The following is a 25,096-nucleotide window of genomic DNA, read 5'->3' as shown; positions in this document are numbered from 1 at the left end:
TGTATCTTAGAATAGATTTAGAAATATTGTAGCGGACATAATATGAGAATCATGACACCTACTTAAATTATTTATTTGTTTACTAGTTTACGCCTTTTATTATCAGCTAACCAGTGAGAATTAATTCGTTTCCGGCTAATATAGTGAAAAGATTTTGCACGGTTTACGAAAATACAAATACCCTCACGTTAGAGAAAGCATCTTTTTAATAATGAGAAGAAAACAGGGATTCTATTTAACAGAAAAATTATGACTTAGCAGTGAAAATAAAAAGGGCCTAGCTTGAAGACGGTCTATTGCTGAAGTTGGGACGACTTGGCTTGTCTTGACTTGGCAAGTAGCTGTAGAGTTTGCAGTAGAAAGGCTTGCAGTAAAAAGAGCTCGAATGGACGGCGAAGATGTGTTGGACTATATCATGTTTAGGGTTCAGGTGCACGTCAGTCTTTCCTTCCCCTCGACTAAATCAGGTTTCGGAACGGAATTCATGTGGCTCTGGTCCAGGCCACCCCCTGTCCAACAAGGTATGCATGTGTGGTTCAATAGGCTTACACTGGTAATGTTTTTGCCTAGAGCAGGACAGGGACGAATTTGTAAGTATGGCAGGTTCGATGGAAGGAGAAATCACAGAGAGACAACAGAACGGTCTCTGTTCAGTCCAGTAGTCAAGTGAAGTGTGGAAGGTCACTAGCTAGGGAAGTTATCATCTCCTTCTGAAGGACTCTTGTGGCTGGTTGCAAGTTCTGCTACCAATTGCCCACACGCAGTGCCAAGCAACCCATACAAATTGAATGACCTAAGTCTGGGGGAGTTAGGATTTCAAAAAGTAGGGGAACAAAATTAATTTTATTACATAATTATTAGGAAGATCAAAATTAGAGCAGGAAAAGTTAAAACAACGTTGTGGCTCATGTTATTTATTTCCTGGGGACAAGGCTGATAGTTGGTCGTGACGCTCTTTCTAATTACATTTGATTAAAAAAAAAACCTTTTCTTCCACAACTCACTCTTAATGAAAACACAAAGTTAGAAAGCATGAATTTTTTGAAACAAGACCTGCTACCTATTCGCTCTTTGTACGCTACCGCCATAGGCACGCAGAGCCTCGATCTGGCAGCTTTTTCCATCTATGTTGCTTAGTAACTGTTGGCATGATGCTGCGTTAGTGCTTTTGCCATCTATACTCTACAATTGGACAATATTTCAAAAAGTGTCAGTTCAAGGCTCTGCATGCCCATGGCGGCAGCGTACAAAGAGCGAATGCCATGTACTGGGTGCACGCAGTCCACTATTCAAGTGAGAATTTCTGGTCAGTGCATTAGCATTAAAAGTAGCAGCCCAGCATTTTTCTGACAAAAGGGGATTGTTTTGCCCCTGAAATGGTGAAAACGTGTAAATCGTTGCCAGGATCAACTGCCTGGGCCTTTGAGCTGTCCTATGAGAGCAGAATGGCTAAAAACTACAGCTGAAAAATGGCCCTAAGTGCCCAAGAAGGTTGAGGGTTGCCACTTGAAAAATTGAAAGGAAATCAAAAGATGAGGGACCAGACAATAATTTCATTTGTGTTTCAGCAATCTCAAGGAAGTTGGTATCCATGTTATTGGGCCCTGAACAGTGCCGATTTTACACTGTTTTCAATGGAGCTTGAATTTGTGGACTGTACCGTACTATGCAAGTACGGGGGAGGAAATAAAAGAAAACAGTAAAGGCGCCCTCTATAAACACCAAGAAGCAAAGGGCGACAGCACACGACGTGTCGCGTCGTGCGTCGTGTCGTGCGTCGCGTCGTGCTTCAGGCGACGTAAAAGGCGACGCGATGCACGACACGACGTACGACGCGACGCACGACGGTACGACGCGACGGGCGACGGAAGGGGCGACGTTTAGGCGGCAATAAATGCAACATGGAAAGGATCTCAGACAGTACGACGCGACGGTGCGACCTGACGGCACGACGCAAGGGAGCCGTCGTTCCGTCGCGTCGTGTAGTTGCGTCGCCTGGAAGGAGGCTAAAGACAGAGAGAAATGTTTGTCGTAAATAGTACACCATAAAATAGTACACCAGGCAAACATCATACCTGCATACAATACACGTTCATGTCCTCACCGATGAACCGCGTGAGTGCACAAGATGGAGGGCGCCTTAATATCCTATGGAGATAGTGGAGATCAATGATTACACCTCTCTGGCCGAGTTTTCCATCTTGCCGCTAGGCGGCGCTAAACGATCTGCGGTACATGGTGGGAATGGGACGAAGTAGTACATGTGCAGTGTCGACATGTCACTGACATGATTGAACGGAGACAGCCTAATGGCTGAGCCAAAGGAAGATGGAATGAAAGTTTCTTTCTCTTTTTCAAAGAAGAAAACATCCACTGTTTTGGACAAAAATGTTCATATCCCGAGTGCAGTTGGGGGAAACGATCAGGAAACCGATTTTGTTCACGCGTTGGAAGGAAGAGAAGTTAAAAGGTACCGTACATAACATAGGCCCTACATCATGACATCAGCCCCACACGTACATGTACACGACGTAATACGTAGGGCTGTAGTGGCTCTCTTTTACAATCTGTCTCTTTGAGTCTTACATCTGTCGCCACCACAGCCCTACTTCAAGGCATGTCTTTAATGCCTGAAATCCATACAGCAGGATTGTCACAAATGTTGAATCCTAATATCTTCCGAAATGGGAATGACTCGACAATTTTACTTACACCGGCGTATTCCTCAGAGTTTGGACTTTTATATGAGCATCCTAAAGCTTTCCAAAAGCGTATATTTTCTGATGTAGGCATATGCATGACAGATTGTAAAAGAGAGCAACTACAGCCCAACGTGTGGGGCTAACATGACATAGGCCTACTTTAAACATGCCTTAAAGTACATGTAGGGCTGTGATGGCAACAGAAAAGAGGCAGATTTCAAAAGAGAGCGATCCATAGCTCTACGTGTGGAGCTAGATAGGCCCATTCTTAGCGTATATCTAGCGGGCACCAATAAAAATTACTTAACCGATATTTACAAATGTAGCTGATTGAGCCAGCTACAGTATGACATGTATGAGAAAACAGAACCATCTTTGATGCATCCTGAGTAATACTAATGGCTACTGAATTATGTAAATTACCCCAAATCTGAGTAGGGTCTGTGGCCTAGTGAATAACATGCAATCTAATATCTATGACCGTATACATGTACATGTAGTTCCCAGGTCCCTAATTTTGCGACTTACAGTACAGTAAGTGGCAAAATAAGGGACCCAGTGACTGGATTAGAGATCATATGACTTGCTCCTAGCTGGGTTTGAATCTGAGTGATTGTTCTTTCCCCCCCCTGAAAATTAGGAATATTCTTCTTTTGTTAATTTGATATTGACTCAAACACTAAATTACAGAGTTTTGAATTTTCTTTTTCTGACTTGTGGGTCTGGAAGGTTTTTAAGGGATAAGTCTGAAATTGTGAAATGGTCTGATTCCCACCTTATGAATACATAGTCACAATGACTATATGTTTGTTGGTGCAGAACCAGACTAGGACTTGTCATTGTAAAGAATTTCTATGTCCAAAAAAGTTGCTCTGCATGTGCCTGGCAAAATATTAAGTATAAATTTGAGGGTGCCGGATACATGTATGTAAATATGTTGCCAAATTATTATTATTTCCAGTTTTAAGTATACACATAAATTTCTCAGAAAGGTATTTTTGTATTTGCCCTGCCAAAACTGCTTGTCTTGTTTTGGCCGTGCCCTCGACGGCAACCAGCACAGGATGGAAAGTACATGTAATTGCATGTGCTCAGCTGTGTTTTGAACTTTTTACTTGATGAATATTGTTCGTCCTTAAAGTTCACTACAAAATTGACCATTTCAAGGTAAATTATTTTACACATTTATAATGTAGGAAAATTCGGTTTCTGAAGTCTCATTATTGCAGTTGCGACATGGGATAATTCAGAATTTAGGACACGCGGGATGCAGGATTCGGCCCTCACAAGGTATCCCGATCATAGTAACAAGTCGATAAATGTGTGCACTACGGATCGGAGGTACCCACTGGCTGAATTTAGATTGTTGTGCGATGATATAGCGGCGTGTTTGTGTTTACAAGCAGCCAGTCTGTTGTGATTTCATGCTATCAAGTGGAATACCTCTTTCCAGTATCAATCAAAGGCAGTAATCATTGCGGTAAGGTTAGTCGCTCATTTTCGGTTTTGGTTTCGGATAAGTGGTTTTGAAATTCAGAAAAAATTAAAACAAGTATCCAAAAAACTGGAATTTGGGTCCCACCTCTTGAGAATAGGGGTGTGCATTTGCGGGTATTTTTAGAACCGGGTACCCGTTTTTTGTTAACATCGGGTACCCAGGTACCCGGAAAAGAGATCACCTAATAATAAATGGCATTGCACAGATCATGTGCCCGAAACACGGTTCTTTTTGGTACATAGGGAGCAAGCAGAACATAGTTTTAAACGTCGGAGTTAATCACTCCTACCTTTTTATCAAACGAAATTGTTACCTGCAAACCACTTACATGATATTCGCACCTGCAAACGCTCAAAGGAAATGTCCCGGATGCTGCATGACCACGTACACGCGGACGCATGTGGCGTGCACAAATGGTGAGCGCTGGTCATGTCACTTGCGGACCAGATCAGTGCTACGTACATGTACGTCACGGGTCAAAAGGCTTAAAGTTTTATGTACAAAAATACCTCCGTAACTCGAACAATGCCCACACCATTACATCCACTTATTTTGAAGTTTCTGATTAAAAAAACTGCGAACAAAATGCTTCAAACGGCATTGAAAGTATCGGAAGTCTAGGCCTATATAGGGTTAGGAGTCATCGCAAGTTCATTTCTTTTCTGACGAGGACCAGCACGTTGCATAAATCAACATAGCTGCAACTGTGTAATCCTGGCTTTCAAGACCCTGAAACTAACCTGACTGCAATGCGGGCCCAATTGTAGTCCCCTTCAGGCAGTCCAATCGCTGACACTGCAGCGGCCATGTGACCGTAAAAAGAAAGGTCATGTGACCACACATAAGGAAGCCAAAGTGAAAAAAATAGCTGTGCTTCACGTTGTTAAATGACTAAGCGATACGAAAGTTTTGCCACACGAAGGCACGCACCACGATGAAGTGGTTTAGTTTAACAAATACTTTTTTTTCAGGATAACTCCATTCCCCGGAGGTTCAGTTGTCGAGATTTTAATGTATACAAAAGTATTTCGACAAGTGACATTTGATTGGCCGACTGTATTGTGACTTGCACCTGTCCACATTTCCTTTTTTTCGAATGAAAAAATACTTGGATTTGAAATGCTTTAGTACATACAGAAAACATCATTCCTGCTTTTTTGGTCAATTCCTCATCCACAGTTCCGCTGAATCACTGAGAAAATTCGAGTTGCTTTAATTTAAAAATAATTTTGAAACGGAATGTTTCTTGGTGTAAAACTTAACTAAACTGGTTCTCTGACTGTTTGGGTTTGTAGAGCACATTTAGTGCTTTGATTATAAAAAGAGGCCGATCAACCGCACAATTTGTGCGTGATCACTACTTACCGCACGCCGTGTGGAGTCCCAGTACCACTGGAATATTACACAATCCGCTCTCGCTTTGTCGTCAATCCCGACATAAAGTAATTTTCATTCATATTGTTTTATTTGACAAAAATACTCTTAATTCAAAGAGTAAGCACTACTTATTCCGCACAAAGGTCATTTAGGCCGACAGGGTTTGATAGTTACAAATATAATCATGCAAATGTACATCAACAGCGCTTCCCCCTCAAAAGACAAAACTCCTTCGGTCTCTTGTTCATATAGGTTGGTACAGCCATTTTCCTAGTTCCGGGTCGCGAAAATTATTCAGTAAGACTGCAGCTAAAAAATCCTCAAATTCGAGTGAAATATGGTCAGAAGTCAACTTTGTGTTTTGGATATACTGTACTTCCATTTTTTTTTCAAAATCTAAGCTTTTATATTTGGACTCACAGGATCGATCGACCAAAGTGACGATGACACCTTTCCTCGTTTTGGATCGGTTTAGGATCGAGACAAAAACGTCTTCAAAAATAAAAAGTAACCATACGAAAAATCCATTTTCAGCCCAAACCATTGTAAAAAGTTGCTTTTGTAATAGAGAGTCTTTTAATTTTGAGAAAATTAGATGAAAAATAAGAATTCCAATGAATTAAAAAGGTAGAAATTGCGTAAGCTTTGACTCGACTTTTCAACTGTAGAGTGAGCTATCAACGTTACCCTCCCCGTGCCACAAAGTTGACGAACCCATTACGTCACATACATTTCTGCTGCACCCGTGTAGTTGAGTTCGCAACGACTTTGCGTGGTAACGCCGCGTGATCCGAGAATGGGGGAAAAACTTGCAGTTTTCGGTAAATTAACAAAAACGGAAACTCTAAAAAAGTCATTTTGATTACGCAGACATTAGATGCAAAGGTTTATATGACCATTCAATTTAAAGAAATATTTAAAACCACACGTAGCGAGTGACCTATCGCCCGTGAATTTTAGTGGTTTTTTCACTCTTGTGAACTAGGAAATTCCGGAACTAGGAAAACGACTTGCGGTACAATGGGCGGAGTGGGTAACAAAATTAGCTGTCGATCTCCGAATTCAAGTTTCATGTATGACCGCGGGACCGGGTTTTTAGCGGCACAGTGGTTTTCCAGGAAGTCTGCCCTTCAGTAAGAAATTTCACAGACATTTTATGCATGGATGTTCGTTTCTAATTTTTAAATTTTTTTACGGGTACCCGGCCCAGTAAAATGGAACCGGGTTATGAAATCGACGGGCGGGTACCCAGGTACCCAGGTACCCGGCACAGGCCTACTTGAGAACACTGCATATTGGCCTCAGATGTCTTACTGTTCACATGTGTGAATACACCGTAACTACCTCAGCACATATTAGATTGGTTCTTAGTTCTACCAAGTTTCTATTGCATACTAAATATTAATGATTTATCAAAGAAGATAGTTTATGTTCCACCTTTTCAGTTGTTCAAAGATCACCTTGTGCAAATTGCATGATTTTTGTGTGGGTTATTTAGAATCAGTTTGGGGAAAGTATAGGACTTCGACAGTGTTGTTGCTTTCAACGTACATGTAGGTGGCCTATGGGAGATGTGCCTACGCCTCAACTGCTGACCTCAAATTACCGTTACCTGCCTGAACCCACTGACACTTGAGACTTTGTCAACGGGGGCACCCAGACAATCGCAATCTCCTAGCCTACTCCACATCACTTATGGCGCTGCCTCGGTGATAATGCCATTGGAATTTAGATCCACCATTGTATCTCTCCAGTCCACATCCCGGGTATCTGAATCCACCAGATTTTGTACTGTTGTAGATTCTACATGCCCCTTGTCATCCCATAATGTGGGGTTTCTCCAAGGGGTTCCCCGGGAGTATGCTTGCAAATCTATTCCCATCACCTCTTCCACAAAGTCTTGCCATGCCTGCACAATGCAGGCACGATTTTTTCCAATGTGGGCGTGTGACTGTTACGATGTCCAACATATTAGGCCTACATTGCTTTGTGACAATTGTGCTGCAGGTTTTCTCTTCTGACTACGCCTGATGTGATTGAAATGGAGAGGCGTGCTCGGTACGGCTTTGTTCGCTTTTGAGATGAATGCTTGCATTCATTGAGCCAGAGAATGTATTGGGATATCGGAATACTTTTTGTGTCCACGCTGAGGTCCCGTCCCTGAATGTTAATACTCTGCTCCCGTGAGGCATTACTATGATGAGTTCTTTTCTTCTCAGAGTGATCTTCTATCTCCGGATGCTCAAAATTTCAATTTTCATTTTCTGAAATCAGACTTACATGTACATGTATTTTCAAGTTTTTCATCATCCTTCTGCATAATCTAGATTTATGGATTGCCATTAAGGACAACTTAATCTGACTTGTTTGATAAAGACACAGTCACACTTTCCCGTGTGAGGACTTGAAATTGAACTACAGACCCTCCCCTATATGGGAAAGACATTTTACAAACTAGTTTGTGGACACGATGGTATCAGAGGACAAACACCGGAACAAAGCTCATCCTTCCCTTGCCCCTTGGTCCTACACACCAGTCAAGTGCTGCTCTGCCCTCTCCTAAACGCAGGCAGTAATGGGTGATGTGGATCCAAAGGGAATATCCAATGCTGCCTCCATTTCTTTCGTTTTTTTTTGTCCACGCCCAGTCTTGCCTGATGTGTTCTCATGATGATTCTTCCTTGTGCAGGGACACTTGGTACTCTGAGTGCCATTTGTGCAGCTCAGGACATGATAACTTCTGTTTGGTCCAGAACAGGAGGGCCCCACTTGCAACAGCCGTGTCACAGTCTTTGATGCAGTCCAGGTAGCTGGACATCTGTGACCTGATAGTGACTGGTACTTTGTCCCCACTAGCGTTCCTTTTCTTCGCAAACATTTTGTAATGGACCAACATACGAGGTACCAGTACTTTTTTTGGTTGGGACGGGGAGTGTCATCTTCTCTTTCACTCATCTCAGTTGAGTCGGTTGCCTGTTCCTCGGTTGATTCTTGAATGGGTCTCTGGACTGACTGACTCTCCGCTTCATTAATCATCAAATTTCTGTTGACAGGAAATACATGTTCCGGAAAACATGGCATGATAAATAAAACCTACAAAACCATATAAAGTTTCATAGTCATTCATTATTGAGTCAAGATGCATATCAAATGACACAAGAATTTACACAGGTACATGTACATACTTAATTCATTCCTTTACCCTAAACTCAGTGGCAAAATATAACCAGTTTGGTAGTTTTTATTAATTAAAATACATGTAGCTGGATATTTTGTATTTTGACAGATTGTTTTGCTTTGCAGTGCTTGTTATACATTTCCCTTTTATCTTTAACTGTGTAGGCCTAATGTGCATTTTATAATATACATGTAAGCTCAAAACCAAAAAAGTATTACTTTGGAAAAAGGTTGGTTAATGCAAAAGTTATTTCTATCGCTCTTAAATGCTTCCAGCCAAAAGTTAAACCTTAAATTATTACATGTTGAAGACAGTTTGCTAATTATCTTGTAATAACAACTTCTCAGAAATTGCACAAACTAAACTTTTTATTGGGCTTAAAAAGGAAAAGTAACCTCTCTTTCAAGACGGTGCTCATGTGCAGCAACAAAGCAAATTTCTGGGCCTTGGTAAGAGCCTGTGATAGACATTTTGTATTAGGCCTGTGCCGGGTACCTGGGTACCCGGGTACCCGCCCGTCGATTTCATAACCCGGTTCCATTTTACTGGGCCGGGTACCCGTAAAAAAAAATAAATAAATTAGAAACGAACATCCATGCATAAAATGTCCGTGAAATTTCTTACTGAAGGGCAGACTTCCTGGAAAACCACCGTGCCGCTGAAAACCCGGTCCCGCGGTCATACATGAAACTTGAATTCGGAGATCGACAGCTAATTTTGTTACCCACTCCGCCTGTTGTACCGCAAGTCGTTTTCCTAGTTCCGGAATTTCCTAGTTCACAAGAGTGAAAAAACCACTAAAATTCACGGGCGATAGGTCACTCGCTACGTGTGGTTTTACATGTAAATATTTCTTTAAATTGAATGGTCATATAAACCTTTGCATCTTATGTCTGCGTAATCAAAATGACTTTTTTAGAGTTTCCGTTTTTGTTAATTTACCGAAAACTGCAAGTTTTTCCCCCATTCTCGGATCACGCGGCGTTACCACGCAAAGTCGTTGCGAACTCAACTACACGGGTGCAGCAGAAATGTATGTGACGTAATGGGTTCGTCAACTTTGCGGCACGGGGAGGGTAACGTTGATAGCTCACTCTACAGTTGAAAAGTCGAGTCAAAGCTTACGCAATTTCTACCTTTTCAATTCATTGGAATTCTTATTTTTCATCTGATTTTCTCAAAATTAAAAGATTCTCTATGAGAAAAGCAACTTTTTACAATGGTTTGGGCTGAAAATGGATTTTTCGTATGGTTACTTTTTATTTGTGAAGACGTTTTTGTCTCGATCCTAAACCGATCCAAAACGAGGAAAGGTGTCATCGTCACTTTGGTCGATCGATCCTGTGAGTCCAAATAGATTAGCTATTAGATTAGCTTAGATTTTGAAAAAAAAATGGTAGTATATCCAAAACACAAAGTTGACTTCTGACCATATTTCACTCGAATTTGAGGATTTTTTAGCTGCAGTCTTACTGAATAATTTTCGCGATCCGTAACTAGGAAAATGAATGTACCAAACCTATATGAACAAGAGACGAAGGAGTTTTGTCTTATGAGGTGAAAGCGCTGTTGATGTTCACTTGCATGACTGTATTTGTAACTTTCAAACCCTGTCGGCCTAATGACTTTTGTGCGGAATTAGTAGTGCTTACTGTTTGAGTTAATATTATTTTTGTCAAATAAAACAATATGAATGAAAATTACTTTATGTCGGGATTGCCGACGAAGCGAGAGCGGACTATGTGATATTCCAGCAGTACTGGGACTCCACACGGCGTGCGGTAAGTAGTGATCACGCACAAATTGTGCGGTTGATTGGCCTCTTTTTGTAACCAAAGCACTAAATGTGCTTTACAAACCCAAAGAGTCAGAGAACCAGTTTAGTTTTTTATACCAAGAAATATGCTGTTTCAAAATTGTTTTTGATTTAAAGCAACATGAATTTCCTCAGTGACTCAGTGGATGAGGAATTGAACAAAAAAAGCAGGAATGATGTTTTCTGTATTTAAACAAGCATTTCAAATCTAAGTATTTTGTCATTCGAAAAAAGGGAAATGTTGACAGGTGCAAGTCATAATACAATTGGCCACTCAAATATCACTTGTCGAAGTACTTATACATTAAAATCCCGACAACTGAACCTCAGGGAATAGAGTTATCCTGAAAAAAAGTATTTATTAAACTAAACCACTTCATCGTGGTACGTACCTTCATGTGGCAAAACTTTCGTATCGCTTAGTCATTTAACAACGTGAAGCGCTGCTATTTTTTTCACTTGGGCTTCCCTATGTGTAGTCACATGACCTTTCCTTTTGCGGTCACATGGCCGCTGCAGTGTCAGCGATTGGACTGCCTGAAAGGGACTACAATTGGGCCCGCGTTGCAATCAGGTTAGTTTCAGCGTCTTGAAAGCCAGGATTACATTTGCAACTACGTTGATTTATGCAATGTGCATACAACTGGTCCTCGTGGGAAAAGAAATGAACTTGCGATGATTCCTAACCCTATATAGACTTCCGATACTTTCAACGCCGTTTGAAGCATTTTGGTGGCAGTTTCAAAATAAGTGGATATAATAGTGTGGGCATTGTTCGAGTTACGGTGGTATTTTTGTACATAAAACTTAAAGCCTTTTAACCCGTAACGTACATAGCACTGATGTGGTCCGCACGTGACGCAACCAGCGCTCACCATTTGTGCGCACCACGTGCGTTCCGCGTGTATGTGGTCATGCAGCATCCGGGACATTTCCTTTGAGCGGTTACAGGTGCGTATATCACGTAGGTGGTTTGCAGCTCTGTCCTCTTTTTTGACGTTCCTCGTGAGGATTTGTTTTTCTGTTTCATATACCCCCCCCAAAAAAAATTTACAAACTGAAGGTAACAATTTCGTTTGATAAAAAGGTAGGTGAGATTAACTCCGACGTTTAGAACAATGTGCTGCTTGCTGCCTGTGTACCAAATGAACCGTGTTTCAGGCACATGGTCCAACGGGTCGCGTGCAGTGCCATTTGTTATTAAGTGATCTCTTTTCCGGGTACCCGGATACCCGATGTTAACAAAAAACGGGTACCCGGTTCTAAAAATACCCGCAAATGCACACCCCTATTTTGTATTCTTCATTCATCCTTCACCTACAACAAGTTGCAAACTATGTGAAACAAGAAACCATGTTTTGCAAGTGCTGTCCAGAACCTGCATAATCTCATCCTCTTGTTCTTCCTGTAAATCTTGCCAAACAGACTTGTCATCCAGAACATCTGCTTTATCTTTTTCTGCACCTGTGCAAAGCACACATAGTTTGGAACGAGGACACTGGTCAAACTGGACCAAGTCAATGGCATAAATCTGTAAAAGTCAATTAATGTTTTTTAAATGTCAAGTATTCAAAAGAAATAGAAATATGGAGAATACATTAACCCAACAAGCATCTAAGTGTTATGCAATGGTAACTAAAATATTAGAAAGTCTTGCATGACAGTTTACTTTCAATATAGGTCAATGTGCATTTCAGCAGAAACATGGTACTGTGAACTAGGCAATAAATATAGCACTGCTGCGCTTGGTTACAATTTTTTGGTTACAACTTTTCTTCCATGATTACAGGAAATTTTTTCTGCAACAAACCATATACCAGTGCCTTGTTTCGAGTACTCTCATAAAGTTCCTGAAATAGTGATTCTCAACAAGAGAAATTGGAAGAATACATCTAACAATGAGATCTTTTATCAGAGCTTCAGAGATGGTTTTCTGCCTCGGTTGTTTTGATCTGTACAGCTGAACAGTCTGACCTTGAGATAACAATGTTGATGGGGATGTGAAGCAAGTGATTGAAACCTGGGAATCACTTGTAGCTGCTTGTGTCATGTGTGTGCTCTTCATATGCTTCATACCTTAAATTACAACATGACAATGGAATTGTTAATTATTGACAATTTATCAATTTAAAAAAATAGTAACTCCTTATATCGTTGCTTTGTTGCTTCAGTATATAAACCTCCTTCCATCATGTTTGACATTACCCCTGATGCCACCAGCAGTCGCATCAATGTGGCCATAGGAGATTTCGACAGCCATAATGTCAACTGGGGCTATGCTGAAACTAACAAAGATGGTGAGCTAGTCGAGAGTTGGGCAGACTCTAACCAATTGTCTCTCATTCATGATGCTAAGCTTCCTCCTTCTTTCACTAGCTCACGGTGAAGACGAGGGTACAACCCAGACCTGCTTTTCACATCAGGTAAAATGGCTAATCAGTGTGAGAAGATTGTCCTGGACCCGATTCCCCATACACAACACCGACCAATGGGTCTCAAGATCACTGCAGTCATTTCCCCTTGTGCTGTCCCCTTTAGGCGATATTTCAATCTCAAGAAAGCCGACTGGAAGGGCTTCACTTATGACTTAGACTCTACTATTTCAGATCTTCCCTCTACCCCAAGCAACTATGATGCTTTTGTAGAATCAATCAACTCGTCATCGTGACACAGTTTCCATCGTGGCTGCTTTACAAGGTATATCCAGGGCCTGACAGATGAGTCTGAGGCGTTATGTGATGACTACATCTTGCGCTTCGAGGATGATCCTTTCAGTGATGACACCATTGAGCCCTAGCTACATGTAGCTCCATCATGGAAGAAAAGCGGAAGAAATGGCAAGGGCTCATCAAAAACACAGATATGACTCATAAGTAGCAGGAAAGCCTGGAAGACTATCCGCATCCTGGGAAATGACTACACATTGTTGCAACCAAGGCCGCAAGTCACCGCTGATCAGGTTGCCCACCAACTCCTCCTGAATAGTCGAGGTAACCTGAACCACTGTCGTCAGAGAGCTAAGCTCCCTATAGCTGCTAATGCATCCTCACAAGAGTCCACAGGTTTCACAAGAGCGTTTACAATCAGTGACTTGAAATGTGCAATGACTGCTATGAAAAACAACGAGGCTGTAGGTCTTGATGATGCCCTAGTAGAACAGATCAAACACTTCGGACCAGGTGCACGCAGGTGGTTTCTTGATATGGTCAACGAATGTGTTAGTTCCAACAAGATCCCAAAGACCTGGAGGAAAGCAAGAGTCATTGCTCTACCGAAACCTGGCAAAGACCCTGCAGTCCCTAAGAGCTTTAGGCCAATTTCCTTACTGTGCCATGTGTACAAGCTGTTTGAACGCCTCCTTCTTAACCACATATCTTCGTTTGTGGATGACCATCATATCCCCGAGCAGGCAGGCTTCAGACCTGGAAAATCATGCACAGGACAACTCCTGAATCTTACACAGTTCATTGAGGATGGTTTTGAGAACAAGAAAATCACAGGTGCTGCTTTTGTTGATCTTTCTGCAGCATATGACAGTCATCCACCGAATCCTCAACAAGAAATTGTATGAGATGACCTCAAATGTCAGGCTGACTGAGCTGATCTGTAACATGCTGTCAAACTGCAGATTCTTTGTAGACTTATGTGGCAGATAGAGTAGATGGAGGACACAGAGGAACAGACTTCCACAAGGGAGTGTGCTCGCCCCCCTGTTGTTTAATATCTACACAAATGACCAACCCACCCAACCAGACACTAGACGCTTCCTCTATGCTGATGACCTCTGAATTGCATCTCAAAGGGATACTTTTGAAGAAGTAGAGGATTCCCTTTCAATGCCCTTGACCTGCTCATCCCGTATTATGCCACCAATCATCTTAGAGCCAACCCAGACAAAACACAAACCACTGCCTTTCATCTTATAAACAGGGAAGGCAACCGCCAACTACGGATTAGCTGGTATGGAAAACAGCTGCAACACATCACCAAGCCAGTCTACCTAGGGGCAACACTTGACAGGTCCCTCACATTCAAGGATCACATCACTAAAACTAAGGCAAATATGGGATCTAGGAATAGTATCCTCAGGAAGCTGACCAATACAAAGTGGGGTGCTGATGCCAAGACAGTACATACAACAGCACTCGCTTTATGCTACTCTACTGCAGAGTACGCGTCACCTGTCTGGAGTAGATCAGCTCATGCCACCAAGATCGACCCTGTTCTGAATTCTGCATGTTAGGTTATTACTGGCTGCCTAAAGCCCATGAAGGTTGAGGACCTTTACCTACTGAGTGGGATTGCACCCCCTAGCATCCCCAGGACTGTCGCATCTCACAAGGAAAAACTGAAGCAGGAAAATGACCCTCGCCACCCTCTTTTAAATTATTAACCAACAAGGAAGAGGCTGAAATCCAGGCACAGTTTCATGCACTCTGTGGAGGCACTAAACAAAAGCCCGGACAAGCAGCGTGTATCCCTGTGGACTGACGTCTTACCAACGCACCACATGCAGTGTCTACTATCAACCCGGAGGAAACTCTACCATCTGGTGCCAGCGAGGCATGGTCTTTCTTGCTGCAACCGACTAAGAAGTGCTGTTGGACGTTGCAGATCCAACCTAGCAAAGAGGGGTATAGTGAGAATGATGACACCACCTGCCAATGTGGAGAGGAGTAGACTAGGCAACATCTACTTGTCAGTCCACTTCTACCAGAGCCTTGCACTCAAGAAGATCTGGCATCTCTGACCCCGTGTGCGATGCAATGCATCCACCGCTGGACTGGGACAATCTAAGTGGTTTTTTTTGAGGCGTAGTGACTCGAGAAGAAGATATCGTTACTACAGTAAACTCCAGCTAAGTCGGCACTCTCGGGACTCAAGAAATTATGACGACTTACGCGAATGCCGACTTCTGTTGTAAGTAATCATTTTGCCGACTTACACATACACATGTATTGCCTATGTACATTATGATTCCTTGTTTTTATTTCAATGTCTTGATTTACCCAGGTTTATTTCTATCTCCATGGTCGATTCCTGCAAATTCGTTCTCGATTATTATCCTGTAAATTCCATCATTGATCATGTGCCCCTAAGGACGAAGCAAAGACGGAAAGCCACTTGCATGTCACATCACAAATTGACAGTGCAGTACGTACAAATATGTACACATTATGGTACAGAAAACATACTCATCCACACGCGCATTGGTTAAGTTCATTCCATATAGTCTGGATACCAGACCCGATGATTCTGATTACCTGGCGAATTATTATCAAGAATCGTCGGGGAATCTTTGGGCAGTGAACCAGACTACGTTCAAGAAGGCGACCCCCAAAATGGACAGAGCGCATGCGTGTAGCATCAGAAGGATTACTGGTATTGATGTACTCATGCAGGCAGCGTGCATGGGACTTGACACTTTTTGGCGAAGGAAACCGATACTGAAGCACAATTTTTTTTAATGCCGACTTACACAAGGGAATTTTTGTGGTATTGTGGAAAAGGGACCAAGAAAAACATGCCGACATATACGAAATAACAACTTATAAATGCCGTCTTAGAAATGAAATTTTCAATTGAAATGCATTACAGATGATCAGGACTTTTTTCAAACGCCCAACTTGGATGATATGATGGATTACGCAATGTCGACTTAGTCAGAGTTTACTGTATGTAATATACTACATGTATATTTTTAAAAATATTTTTAACTACTACAAAGATGTAGATCTGTTCTGCAATGTTGAGACTTGACAAAGTAAAAAATTAAAGGTGGATGTGTCATTTGTTATAAAAACCTGGATTCTAAACTTCACAGTCACCCTTTGGTTTTAGCTATGACTACTAAGGGATATCTAGTGATGCAATTTAATGTGTTATTGGCCTCTTTATTTTCTTAAATAAAAATAGGACTTCTACTAAAATATTTGAATACTTTTTAAAATTTCTGTTATGGAAATTGGAGCAAATAAGGATTAGCTTTCTTCATTACTTTGAATCAAAGCCAACTCCTTCTCTACCCCCTTTGGCACACTGATCAATGTCTACAGATTGCTGAACCATGTCTTGCCACCTTGAGGGGGGTTATAAAGCAGGTTACAAGTTGGAAAGAGAAGTGCTGGTAGAAATGTTCTAACTATGGGTATGATCCTAGTTTTTGAGACATCCGTATCCTTAATACTTTGAAGAGTAGTTTGTAGGCAACAAATGTGTCTTCCACCATGTGAATGCAACAAATTTTGTTAAAGTCTTGAACTACAGTAGTAGTGAAGAAGACATCAAATACAATCATGCTGATTTCCTCATCAATAGAATATTTTTGGCATGAACATGATGTCAGGCATCCAAAGTAAATTTAGTTTTTGTGTGTGAATAACTTCAGCTTTTGTTTTCTTTCAGTGTGTACCATGTTTTTCAAATGCCTAAATTCACTCACACCCTTGCTGTTTATATAAAATGCTCATGCCATTGTCTCTTCTCATGTCTTGTCTCTCTTATCTTGAAATTCAACCAGTCGACCAGTCTGGGGCAAATGGCACCCTTGGCTCCCCCTCAGGTGTACAAAACACCATGGACCCTATATTGCAGGCAACAATGTTAAGTGGATTATGCTCACATTTGTTCCTGATTCAACGTAATATATGTAGCAATAAAGTTGGGAAGAATGTTGACTTTATAATAAGCTAGTACCTGTACATGTACTGCCAGCATCATTGGTGTATAACTAACATGGATTGATGTTACATGTAGCATGTGTTAAATTGAGAAATGTATATTTTCTTCACACAAGTACAGTAACAAGCCAAAAGAGAAGGAGAAACCCCTTGTGATTCCATTGATAAAGCGTAATGCATATGGAAGTCATGGAAGCCAACAGTCAGATGAAAGGAAGACAGCAGAAGATAGGTCCGAGATCTTAAATACTTCTGCAGACAACCTTGATGATGATGCTATCAAAGAAATCATCCAAGGTATTGGTTGTATTTAATTTCTTTTGTTCGTGTTTTTAAATTTTCACAACCCTCTTAAGATTTCTCCCCAAACATCATGTTTAAGTACATGTAAAGGTATGCACTGAAGCTTAATCTACATCCATCGATTTTCAATCCATAATAACTTAAGGTTTGCATTTAATCCAGGTATTTTACACTCAGTGGTTTTTGTACCATCATTCTTTTGTCAGTTTAATGATTAGCATTTATAGTGTCAATGTCAATTTTCTAGTATCAGTGCACTGAGTACTGAACTTGCAAAGCATTTTAAAAGGAATTGTACATTTACACCTTCAGATGCTGCTCAATATAATGAAGAGTGGGAGGGGCGTGGTAGTGAAGATGTCAACTTGACCATTCCTCTTCTGATGCAGAACAGAGCCCCTGAGGGAACTGAGACTGATGAGAAACTTGATGTCTCTATCAGACCTGATGGGGTCAGTGCCTTGGGTTATGTCACTATTTGTATACAGCACATTTGTCTTGATTAAGACATTTAGCAGATATCCGCTATTCAGTTAAGACGGAATTGTAACTATTACTGATACTTGTTGAATACTTGTGTTTTTTTCTTTGCATGCTTTTCTTGTGCTAACATTTATCACAGATACAGCAAGTTGCAGATAAAAATTGATATTTACAGCACTTTTTATTTTGTCCAAATTCAAAAGTAGATCCGTGATGCAGTTCGCAATAGATGAAAATGTTTACTGTACAAAAGCAACGTGCAAACTGTGTAGTACAAGTATTTACAAATAAATATCCTAATACAGTCAGTAATTTTTTTACAGGCATCTGCTGCTGATTATGACCAGGTCCCTATTGAGCAATTTGGGATGGCCATGCTCAGAGGAATGGGATGGAAGGAGCACGAAGGAATTGGTGCTAAGATGAAGAAGTAAGACTGTTTATGTTCTGGTAGTTGGCTGTCTTAATGGCTACCTTTTTTGTGACTTGCTGGTCACACGTAGCTGGTGGGCAAGATGGAGAGCATGACATGTCTAAGGGACGGTTATTGAAGTCTTCCTTCCTAAAAAATTAATTGTGTAGTACAGTGCCATTATTGAGGTTGTGCATGGCAGCCATCTTTGTGGTAACTGCTTTTGTTACGGAGGGATAACCCTGTGTGGATTTTCATGTCAAAAAAATCAGATTAATTAGGTATTGCTCGTATTTGACTTTTGGCAACTTCTGGTCAGGCATTACTGAGCCAGACTGGTCAGACTTTATTTCAGTCAGAGCCATAATCAAACTGCACAGTATTTGCTGTGTATGGTATTTTCAGTTGAATTGTGGCAATGACATCAAGTTTTTATCCTCTGATGTTTTCCATGAGGTGAAGGCACCCCTGTCTGTATCACTCTATGAATCAGAACATTCTCAGTCACACTTGGAAAGTGTCTGACTCCTTGGATAAAATTTTCAACCCTGGTTCCTGGCATGGTTGAACCAGCCCCAGACACAGCAATATCACGAAAGGCTTAGTTGTGGCACATGGCTAGGGGTGAGAATTTAAAGTGTGAAACTTGTGAAATGGCTCTGGCAACTCTGTGATGGATATGGACAAATGGTTAAATTAGCTTGTCCTTATTGTTTCTTTTGTTTTCCTTTTTAAAGGTAAAAATTGATAAAGAGAGTCTTTCTCCAAAAAGATGAGAGAGTCTGGTCGAGAGTTCTTGCCCATGACCTTCAGTATTGTAGGCTGGGCCAGAAGATGGTGTACCCTGTTAATATGGGATCAAAGCATGCACATGTAATTCTAAATGTCCTGGAAAGTTTCCTTTCAAAGTCTTTTTAAGTTACCAGTGAGTGGTGCTGGGAGATTACGGCACATTAGTTGGTTCTATTGTGTGCATTCCTGACCAGACAACATGTACATGGACATGTAGTCTGATGATTACATTGGTATGCACTGACCGGGAGATAGTGAGCTCATTATAGAGGAACCCTTGGTCCCTTAGAAACCTTGTTACAATACCTCAGGATTCAGCCTAAGTCACCGCATGTTTAACTTGGAATTCTCCCTTCCATGGAAAATCTTGATTTGCTAAATTGCTTCAAAGGCAGTGACTGCTACCACAAAATTGATTCATGAATTCAGAAAATACATGCAGTCATGTAGATATCGATCAACTTTTGTGACTTGAATTGCAGAAACCTTTTTTAATACTCTGAGAAAAGAAGCTGATTTGAAACAATAATGCTGGTATATCGATATTCAATATTTTTTCAGAAAGTAGGTGATTTTTTTATTGGAGACCATACTTCATTGTAATCTTTGTGTTTTTGTAATATTTTTCAATCAATTCTTAAGATATGACAATAAAATTGTCCAAAAATTGTGCATGATAGAAATGGTGTGTTATTTTAAACCCCAATACATGTACTTAAAATGTAAATGCATAAACAACATTGCTTTGAAAACCAGCTTCATATCAACTATTTTTGAAAATGGATCATTTGATTTGTTTCTCGTCTAACCTGATAGAATGTCTGCAAATAATTCTGATTTCCTAAAAAATAAGTAGCCTTTGAATACCTGTGACATCCATACTGCAAACTGCATGGAACCTTTTTGTAAATTTGATGATGCAGAAATTTGGTATTGGGATTGTTTTATACTTGAGCTGGTATCGAATACAAGTATGATTATTCCGAGTTCAACCATTAAGTATAAGAGAATATTGTGGACAAATCTGTATTTGGAGATTTATTCTTGCAATGTCAAGAATGGTTTTTATTGGCCCAGAACAATAAAATTACATGGGACAGGGACCACTAATCACTGATGTTAAAAAATTCCCTTGTCACCCTTAATTTTCCTCGTAAAACAGGTGAAAACATCAGCTAAAAAGATGGGCATATGAGCCCTGAGCTGGACTAAGAAAGGCTGCAGTTTTTCCGTTGGTTGGAACTCAGCAGACTTACTGGTTCACAAATGACTATGAAATGCATGACTTTGAACACCCTTAGGTATACATAGTGCTCTTGGCTTTGCAGAAGCAAGTAATATTCATATCACACAAGATAATAGGTCTGGCATGGTTGGATAATAGTTTTTTTTTCATATTCTTTGCACTCACTTTTATAACACTCTAAGTAGCTTGATGTTACATCAGAATGGTGATCAGTTCACAGTCGTGTATTCACATGTCCGTGTACATGTACGTGTAGTTTGCAATGGACACTGTGGTTCTTAAGTGCATGTTGGATACATGCAAATAAACTAATCAAACACCAAACTTGACAGAAAATTGATTCCATATTGGTGGGAGATATTGGAAACTCAAGGCTCTGAGTCATGTGCTACAAACATTTGTATTGGTAAACCTTAGAACAGAGAGAACATTTCCTAAAGTTTTGTCACCCCACAAGGACTATTCAGAAATACGAATGAAAACTTGGTGAAACAAACATTAAAAGGCAATGGATACAATGATGCCATGTAATGCATTATTTTCCACTGTTGTCCGTTTTTGTCCGACTCTTCATTCCATGAAAAAAGTCCTTGAAGTTCTTTGGCTGGGGTACAAGTAGAGCACTCGAAAGCCTGCTTGAGCAGCTTCTAGTACACATACTGAAATAACCATCAACAAGTGACATGCATAACTAATGTTCTTTTTTTATGCGCTAGTCATTTTCATTATATGCTTGGAGAGGTTGGTTGCCACAGATTCTTTGTGGACCATTGCTGCAATATGACATAGTTCTGTCTTAATTATATGTTGCTTGGCCTTGTGGAATAGAACTTTCACTCGGTCGTCCTATGAAATACCTGTAATAATTCTTGCTACTACACTCATAACATTGATTATTTGTATATCACTGGTTTCCTCCATAGCTAAAATTTGTAGTGACTTGCAGGGTGTAGATACAGTTATATGTACTTGTTGAGAAAAAAAAACATTATTTTGTTTTTGATAAACTCATTGCAGTATATCAAACCAGACAGATTTTCATTTGAATGTAGTTGTTTGTATAGTTACATGTACATGTACTTGTATTACTGCATTTAACCATACTACTTATTGTTTGCTCACAGATCAGTTGTACCACAAAAAACTGGCAAGTACAGCCAGTACTTTGTACTGTACATGTATGTCATATATAAATGTTGAAATGTTCCAGGGTTTTAAATGGAAAACAAAGAAAAGTCTGAACCACGTCCTGCCGGGGACTCCGGAATCGGAGCCATATGGTTTATATGCGTGGCCGGGGATCTCCGAACTCGGACAAAGGAAACAGGGCCCTGTAACAAAAGACCGTACTCCGAACAAAAGACCAGGCTGCTGGGTATTACTGACATTTTTCACTCTCAAAAGTGGTAATAATCCAGCCTTGTTTTGAAACCGTATACCAGGGTTTGGGGCATTGAGAGCGAGCGGATTACCACCAGGGACAAAAGCGCTCCACCACCGCAGTGATGAGCCACACAGTACCGCTGCACGCTAATCTGGCCCCTATTGAAAAGAGGCCGGTAGTGCACTGAGCCAGGTTTGTGAACAAAAGACAGTTATACAACACCGCACAATCTGGGCTCTGTTTACAAGGCTGCAGGCCTGGCTGAAATACTCAGGCATCAATGAAGGTCACCTGTCAACTTAGAGTAGTGCCTAAAGATTATTTGGTGCGGGTATAAACGACCGTTAAATGACATGATGAATTTTTGAAGGATTTTGAAAACGGAAAAAATGATAGTCATGCCGGCCCAGCATCATCAACATTGAAAAATGACCCGGCATGAAGTGGTTAACTTTGTAGAGTTACAGAGCTGAGTTGATTCAAGTTTTGAAATGACAAACAGAGAAAAAAGTGTCTTGGAACAGTGCTCAATCGAGCGATGTAATGGGTTGGATGATACACACTTCTTCCATCAGGCAGTACCCTCCCATGCAAAACATGTAAAGCCCATAGACATGATAGAAACATGAGTCTATGGGTGCTGCACCACCCCCAACTCCTTGGTGTGGTGAAAGTATGGAATATATATTCCAAGTGTGGAATATACTTTTTCATAGACAGGAATACATATTTCTCTAACCCAGCACCCCCTACAAAAATGGGTTTAAGCCAGCTTGATCAGTGTTATTTATAATGTTAAGTGTACATGTACCTTCAGAGTGAAGTAAAGCAGTTGACAAAACCAACATCACTGCGTTGAGTTGTGTACTGGTTGATACATAAAATTTGAGGGTCCGTTTGACATTAAAGCACAATTAGCCCAAAAATACGATCACCAGTTCTAAAATTCTGTGTAACTGAAAAAAATTTTTGTTTTGTCAAAATGTTTTTCTTGTAGAGTTGTAAAGCCCATTGAGGCAGTTTTGCGTCCCAAGGGTCAGGGCCTTGGAGCAGACAGAAGACCAGGAGATATGCTTGAGAGAAAGAGGTCTTTGAAGGTAAAACCTGGGGATAAGAAAGAGGAAGAGGAAGTCAAGAGGTTTTCTAAGGGGGTTGGAGTACTTGTCTGTAGTGGAGCTCACAAAAACCTGTATGGAAAGGTAAGAAGACTCGGACTAAAATGTTGACTTGCTGATATTTCCTCTAATTAATCAAAGGTGTGATGAAATGCAATTTTATGCTCCACCTTGTCCTGCTTGTGTATGCAAGCTTAGCATACCAATTGCAAAGACCAGGATTTTCCCTGAAAATGAAATCTGGTGGATTTTGTGCAACATTTGACCAATTATGTGGCGAGGCAGCAGGCACAGGATTTCTTCCTCCAACTGCTCTGCCTTTGTGTGCTGCTTGAGCTGGATATGCTGCTCTAATTTGACTACGATCGCAACCTCCTTGTCCATGAACCGGAGTGAGAGCAGCTCCACGGCCACATCCTCCTCTAGTGCGAGCTCCATGATCATGTGGTTAGCCTCTCATTCTGGGTCCACCTGCTACTGGTAGAATATTATCATCACTTGAAGTATTGGAATATGAAGAAGAAACTGTTGTGGTTCTTCCATCTGACAGAGAATCACTTCTTTCACAGGCCTGTGATTCATCCTAATCACTTCTCTCCATGGGCATTTCTGAAGTTTCATTTTGATCAGATTCATCATCACAATCTATTTCATAATCATTATCACTGTCCGAATTCATCATGAGATGGCAAACACGGCTCAGTACACTAACATACATGAGCACAAGTGGAACACAGAATAATCTAGTGTATAGATATACAGAATTTCATGGCCACTGTACATCTAGGATACCATATTCATAACATGAGTCATTTGCTCACTGTGACTCTAGTCAAGTCGATTCATTTTCCCATCAGGAACTCGGTAGCCAGAAATTGTGACCGGAATCTAGTCATTGACTCAAATCATTGCAACATGTGTTATTTGCTTTTTGTCTATTTGGCCAGCAAGTTTCTTACTTTAACATGAGAAGGACTTAACCACTTCCTGCCGGGGATTCCGGATCCGGACACATATGTTTTATATGCATGGCCGGGGTCTCTGAACTTGGACAAAGGGAACGGGGCCTTGTAACAAAAGACTGTACTCCGAACAAAAGACCAGGCTGCTGGGCATTACCGACATTTTGTCACTCTCAAAAGTGGAGATAATCCAGTCTTGTTTGGAAACAGTATACCACGGTTTGGGGCATTGAGAGCCAGCGGATTACCACCGGGGACAAAAGCGCTCCGACACCGCTGCGATGAGCCACACAGCACTGCTGCTTGCTCATTTGGCCTCTATTGAAAACAGATCAGCAGCGCACTGAACCAGGTTCGTGAACAAAAGAAACTTGTATAACACCGCACAATCTGGGCTCTTTTTACAAGGCTGCAGGCCCGGCTGAAATACTGAGGTGTCAATAGATTTTGTCATTCAGGCTAGAGTGGACACCAGAGAGTCCTTTACATGTTTGTAAGTGTCCAGTAAATGAAGATAGGAATTTTTAAAGAATTTTGAAAACAGAAAAAAATGATTATTATCCCGGACCAGCATCATCAACATTGATAACTGCCCCCGGCAGCAAGTGGTTAACAGAAAGTTCAGATTTGGTATGTGGGCTGGTCTTGAAGTTTTGTAGAAGCTGATTTTGTACCCCAAAGATCAAAGTCATTTAAATGGTTAAAGCAATCAAAATGTTTTTCTCACCGGAACTTTAGAAAGGCTGTACATGTTGAATTAGAAGTTGGATTGGAGTTTGTTTTTGGCATCCCCCAGAGGCCTTTTGATTTTGGACCCCATGGTCAAAAGTCAAAGCCATTTAATGGTTCAAAAGTAGATCTCTAGTTTTCTCACCATAATGCAAGCAAGATAATTGGACATACTAGCTACAAACTTGGTACATGTATGTGAGATGGTCTTGATGTCCTGCAGAGGCCAATGGATTTGGACCCATAGGCCACAAGTCAAGATGATTGAATTGCTAAAACAATAAAAATGCTTTCCTACCACAACTCAAAGGGTAGGTGCAATGTTTTGTTTTTTATTACAGACCTTCCCAGTTGCACCTTTGTGTTCCAGTTAACCATATTTTCAACTTTTGTTTCACTATTTCAAAGGGTATTTTGCT

General features: G+C 40.9%; 2 protein-coding genes across 4 annotated transcripts in view; one reads left to right on the top strand and one right to left on the bottom strand.

The window, feature by feature from the left end:
* The window catches only part of LOC110974871 (uncharacterized), a 102,048-nt gene extending 99,891 nt beyond the window's left edge, over positions 1-2,157 (bottom strand). Inside the window, exon 1 of the mRNA XM_022226785.2 lies at positions 2,076-2,157. Coding sequence (XP_022082477.1) covers positions 2,076-2,096 — 21 coding nt within the window. The 5' untranslated portion in view covers positions 2,097-2,157. The remainder of the gene's footprint in view (positions 1-2,075) is intronic.
* A 14-nt stretch (positions 2,158-2,171) lies between these two features.
* LOC110974872 (G-patch domain and KOW motifs-containing protein-like) overlaps positions 2,172-25,096 on the top strand; it is a 41,537-nt gene continuing 18,612 nt past the window's right edge. Inside the window, exons 1-6 of one of the 3 annotated variants that reach the window (XM_022226791.2) lie at positions 2,254-2,470; positions 17,092-17,173; positions 17,373-17,548; positions 17,867-18,006; positions 18,361-18,467; positions 22,869-23,070. In XM_022226791.2, coding sequence (XP_022082483.2) covers positions 2,389-2,470; positions 17,092-17,173; positions 17,373-17,548; positions 17,867-18,006; positions 18,361-18,467; positions 22,869-23,070 — 789 coding nt within the window. In that variant the 5' untranslated portion in view covers positions 2,254-2,388. Of the gene's footprint in view, positions 2,471-17,091; positions 17,174-17,367; positions 17,549-17,866; positions 18,007-18,360; positions 18,468-22,868; positions 23,071-25,096 lie in introns of all 3 variants that reach the window. The other 2 variants (XM_022226788.2, XM_087135819.1) reach the window with 2 other exon arrangements.

The sequence above is a fragment of the Acanthaster planci genome, linkage group LG04 (genome assembly GCF_054643075.1).
Source record: "Acanthaster planci isolate LZ-2023a linkage group LG04, COTS_SCS, whole genome shotgun sequence".
In the NCBI taxonomy this organism is placed as follows: domain Eukaryota; kingdom Metazoa; phylum Echinodermata; class Asteroidea; order Valvatida; family Acanthasteridae; genus Acanthaster; species Acanthaster planci.
This window is presented reverse-complemented; position numbering and strand designations above follow the sequence as displayed.